This window comes from Bison bison, unplaced genomic scaffold, assembly GCF_000754665.1.
Source record: "Bison bison bison isolate TAMUID 2011002044 unplaced genomic scaffold, Bison_UMD1.0 scf7180017864203, whole genome shotgun sequence".
Lineage (NCBI taxonomy): Eukaryota > Metazoa > Chordata > Mammalia > Artiodactyla > Bovidae > Bison > Bison bison.
Window position 1 is genome coordinate 6,227,424 of NW_011494775.1, and position 3,407 is coordinate 6,230,830.

Sequence of the window (3,407 nt, forward strand, 5' to 3'; positions counted from 1 at the left end):
CGTAGGGCAGCCCGGCCTCGTCTTCGTCCAGCTTGCGCACAGAGCCGGCGCGGACAGCCGGCGCGAAGGAGCAGGCAGGGTGGGGCGCCAGGTTGTAGGCACCACAGCCCTGGCCTCGAGCCACCAGGTCAATGCACACCATGGCAGCGTGCAGCAGGGGGCTGGCGGCGCTGCTGCAGTCGTGGCCCGTGGCCAGCACGCGGCCTGAGGCTGGATCCACCACCACCGCACCCACAGCCCTCAAGCCCTTCGAGGCTGCCTGCTGCGCGGCCCACACGGCCCGCTCCATGTGGGCCTGCATTGCAGCCCGCTCCTGTGCCGAGAAGAGGCATCCAGCCAGGGCTCGGGTCACCTGCCTATCCTCGTGAAAAGTCGTGGGCCAGTGAGTGCGTGCCTCCTCGAACTGGCTCCTGGTCAGGGGTGGCCGCACAGGCACAGGCACCAGGAAGGGCTGCCCCAGGCCACGGGTGTCCACATCCGGCCTCGGGAGGAGCTCGGCCAGCGATCTCGAGTCCCGGGCTGGCCCCGCCAGGCACAGCAGCATTTCCAGCGAGTGTGGGCGGCCGGGGTCAGGGCTGGGCCGCACCCTCTTGAGGTGAGGCTGCGCAGGCAGCGGATGGACTGCTGACACCTCCTTGAGGAGGCGTGAGGTCTGGCTCTTGTCCAGGACGGGTGCAGCATAGGCCAGCACCAGCTCCACAGCCCCAGATTGCTGCTCTGACAGAACCGGGAGGGCTTGCCACGGCGGTTCTTGCTCGGGACTCCCGGCCTTTGCATCTCTGCGCAGCTCCATGATGCTCGGGGCGGGGTCCGTCCTCAGTGGGGCTCTGACTGTGGGAGACAGAGACCGGAGCAGGGCATCATCCTGGGCCGTGGAGGGGCCTGGCGAGCTGGAGGGGTCGTCCCAGGAGTGTGCCACGTCTGCAGGCTCGTCCCACTGAGCAAAAGGCACCAGCTGTCGTGCTCTCACTCACATCTTACTAACGCCGTGTTTGCACAGAGTTTAAACCGCCCTTGTCTGGGTGTCTTTTCTGTCCCCCCTTTTTTTTACCGAGAAATGCCATGAGCAAAAATGCACACTGGATCCCAGAGACTTAATACAAAAGAGAAAACTAACTGTATCGTTAAGTCTCTTTCTGTATTCCACGGACACAGACCAACTCACTACACCACTTTATTCAAAGGCCTTGAGATCCTTGGCTCTTCTTATCCTTGGGGGCCCTGGACCCAGTTCCCCATGGATGCTGAGGGATGGCTGTGTTGACTACATGGCTGAAGTGGGGATACTCTACATGTCTCAGGTTAAATAAACGTATGATTAAGGTTAAGTTCAACAGTTTCTTTGTAGTTTCCCAAAACATGGCTTCTACACACTTCATGTCATGTACACGTCTCGTGTTATATTCCTACTGGTTAGGGCTGCCCTGGATGAGAGCAGAAATGGGCCACAGATGACCTTCACGTGGCTCCAGGGGAGCTCTGTGCCATGGCTGCAGAGCCCGATGCCCTGGCGGTATCTGGGATTGGACCAACCCCTCCCACCTCTTTCCCATGGACGAGGTGTGCTGAGACCGTGTAACAGCCTGCCCCTTACTGCTTCAATGCAGCCTACTCATCACTCCTCAGCCCATGGGCCCTGCAGAGGGCACGGGAGGTCCTCACCAACCACTCCAGCAAACACACAGTGTGGCTGGGGGCCCCTGGTGTACCCAGGACGCCAGGGCCAAGTCAGGCCCTGAGGAGGGTCCTGGGCGTGCTGGCTGTAAATCCACTCCCAGCACACACCGTGCCCAAGGCAAAATGGCCCCCACAGCCTGCTCTAGGCCACAAAAGGCCCCACTGTCTCCTGGGCAAGACAGACACAGTCCTGTTTGTCCCTCCAAGACTGCAACCTCTGTCTGACCGAAACAAAACAAGTGACAGAGACAGGAGGCTGGCCTTGGACTGCTGCTGGTGGGGCTGCCATCCTCCAGGGAGGAATAAAAACCACCAGGAGGCCACCATCTGGCCCAGTGACCCCACTCCCAGGTGCAGGCCCAGGAGAACTGAAACACATGTCCACACAGCCATCCACACGCACGTGTTCACAGCAGCATGACTCCCAACAGCAAAAGGTGGCTGCAGGCCCATGTGTTTACTGAAAGATAAACACATAAACACCAGGTGGTCCCCCCGCACACAGGAGCGTCCCTCAGCCATGGAGAGGAGAGAAGCCCTGACACTCACTGCCTCGTGAACAGACCCGGAGAACATGATGCTCAGTGAGAGAAGCAGACACAGGACACGCAGGGTGTGATCCCACTGGTGGGAAACGTCCAGAACAGGCCGATCCACAGACACAGAGAGTGGGTTCCTGGTTGTCAGGGGCTGGGAGGTGGGGGGATGGGGGGGTTTGCTCCTGGAGACAGGCTTCCTATTGGAAGACAGAATGTTCTCGAACTAGACAGAGGTAATGGTCACATAATACACTAAATACACTAAAAAACACTAAAAAGTATGCTTTATGTGGGTGATCCCCACACTATGTGAACCGTATCCTAGTAAAGCTGCTGTTCTTTCTGGCGGCGGTGGGGAAATCTGGCAGTCACCAGGGCATGCGTGCTTGCTTAATCCATCAGTCATGTTGGACTTTTTGTGACCCCATGGAATGTAGCCCACCAGACTCCTCTGTCCAGGGGATTTCCCAGACAAGAATACTAGAGTGGGTTGCCATGTCCTTCTCCAGGGGATCTTCCCGACCCAGGGATCAAATGGGCATCTCCTGCACTGGCAGGTGGACTGTATACCCACTGAGCCACCAGGGTCACAGCACACCTCTAACACGGCCCAGACCTCGTGACTGCTGCCAGTGCTGAAACCGCTCCCTGTCTTCACTCCTGCAAATGGGCTCCCCAACTCCCCTCATGACCGGGACGGAGGCTGCAGGGCTCGTCCCTTTCCAGAGGTCAAGGGACTTGCCCAGGGCCACGTGCCTGGGAGGGCAGAGCTGCGGCCAGGTGGCCAACAGCTCCCAACTCTGCCTTCTGAGCCCCGTGGTGGGGGAGGGGCTTTACAGATGAGACACAGGTTCCTCCAGGGTGACACACCCAGACTGGGAGCTGCAGCCCACCCAGAAATGGCCCCCACGCCCAGTGATTTGCTTAAATGAACCCCGGGGACCTCAGCATGCTGGGAGGCTTATCTGTTCCTCTTTTCCTCCTCAAAACCACATGTCCACCCTGCCTGTGGGCACCCCCTCATCCACCCCAACTCTGGTCACCCCACTGCCCCACCCTGTCCAAGTGCCCTGCATGCGCACCCCCTGACACACACACACACACACACACACACACACACACACACACACACACTGCCCCACACCCTCCCTGCTGTGCACTTGGCTGCTCCACCCAGCTCAGGGCCTTCCC

The 3,407-nt window shown here is 59.3% G+C and overlaps 2 protein-coding genes across 4 annotated transcripts in view; both read right to left on the minus strand.

Moving 5' to 3' along the window:
* SCAMP4 (secretory carrier membrane protein 4) overlaps nucleotides 1–3,407 on the minus strand; it is a 17,541-nt gene that overhangs the window by 12,228 nt on the left and 1,906 nt on the right. The window lies entirely within an intron of this gene.
* ADAT3 (adenosine deaminase, tRNA-specific 3) overlaps nucleotides 1–3,407 on the minus strand; it is a 5,541-nt gene that overhangs the window by 383 nt on the left and 1,751 nt on the right. Inside the window, exon 2 of the mRNA XM_010844629.1 lies at nucleotides 1–831. Within this exon, the coding sequence (XP_010842931.1) occupies nucleotides 1–793 (793 nt within the window). The 5' untranslated portion in view covers nucleotides 794–831. The remainder of the gene's footprint in view (nucleotides 832–3,407) is intronic.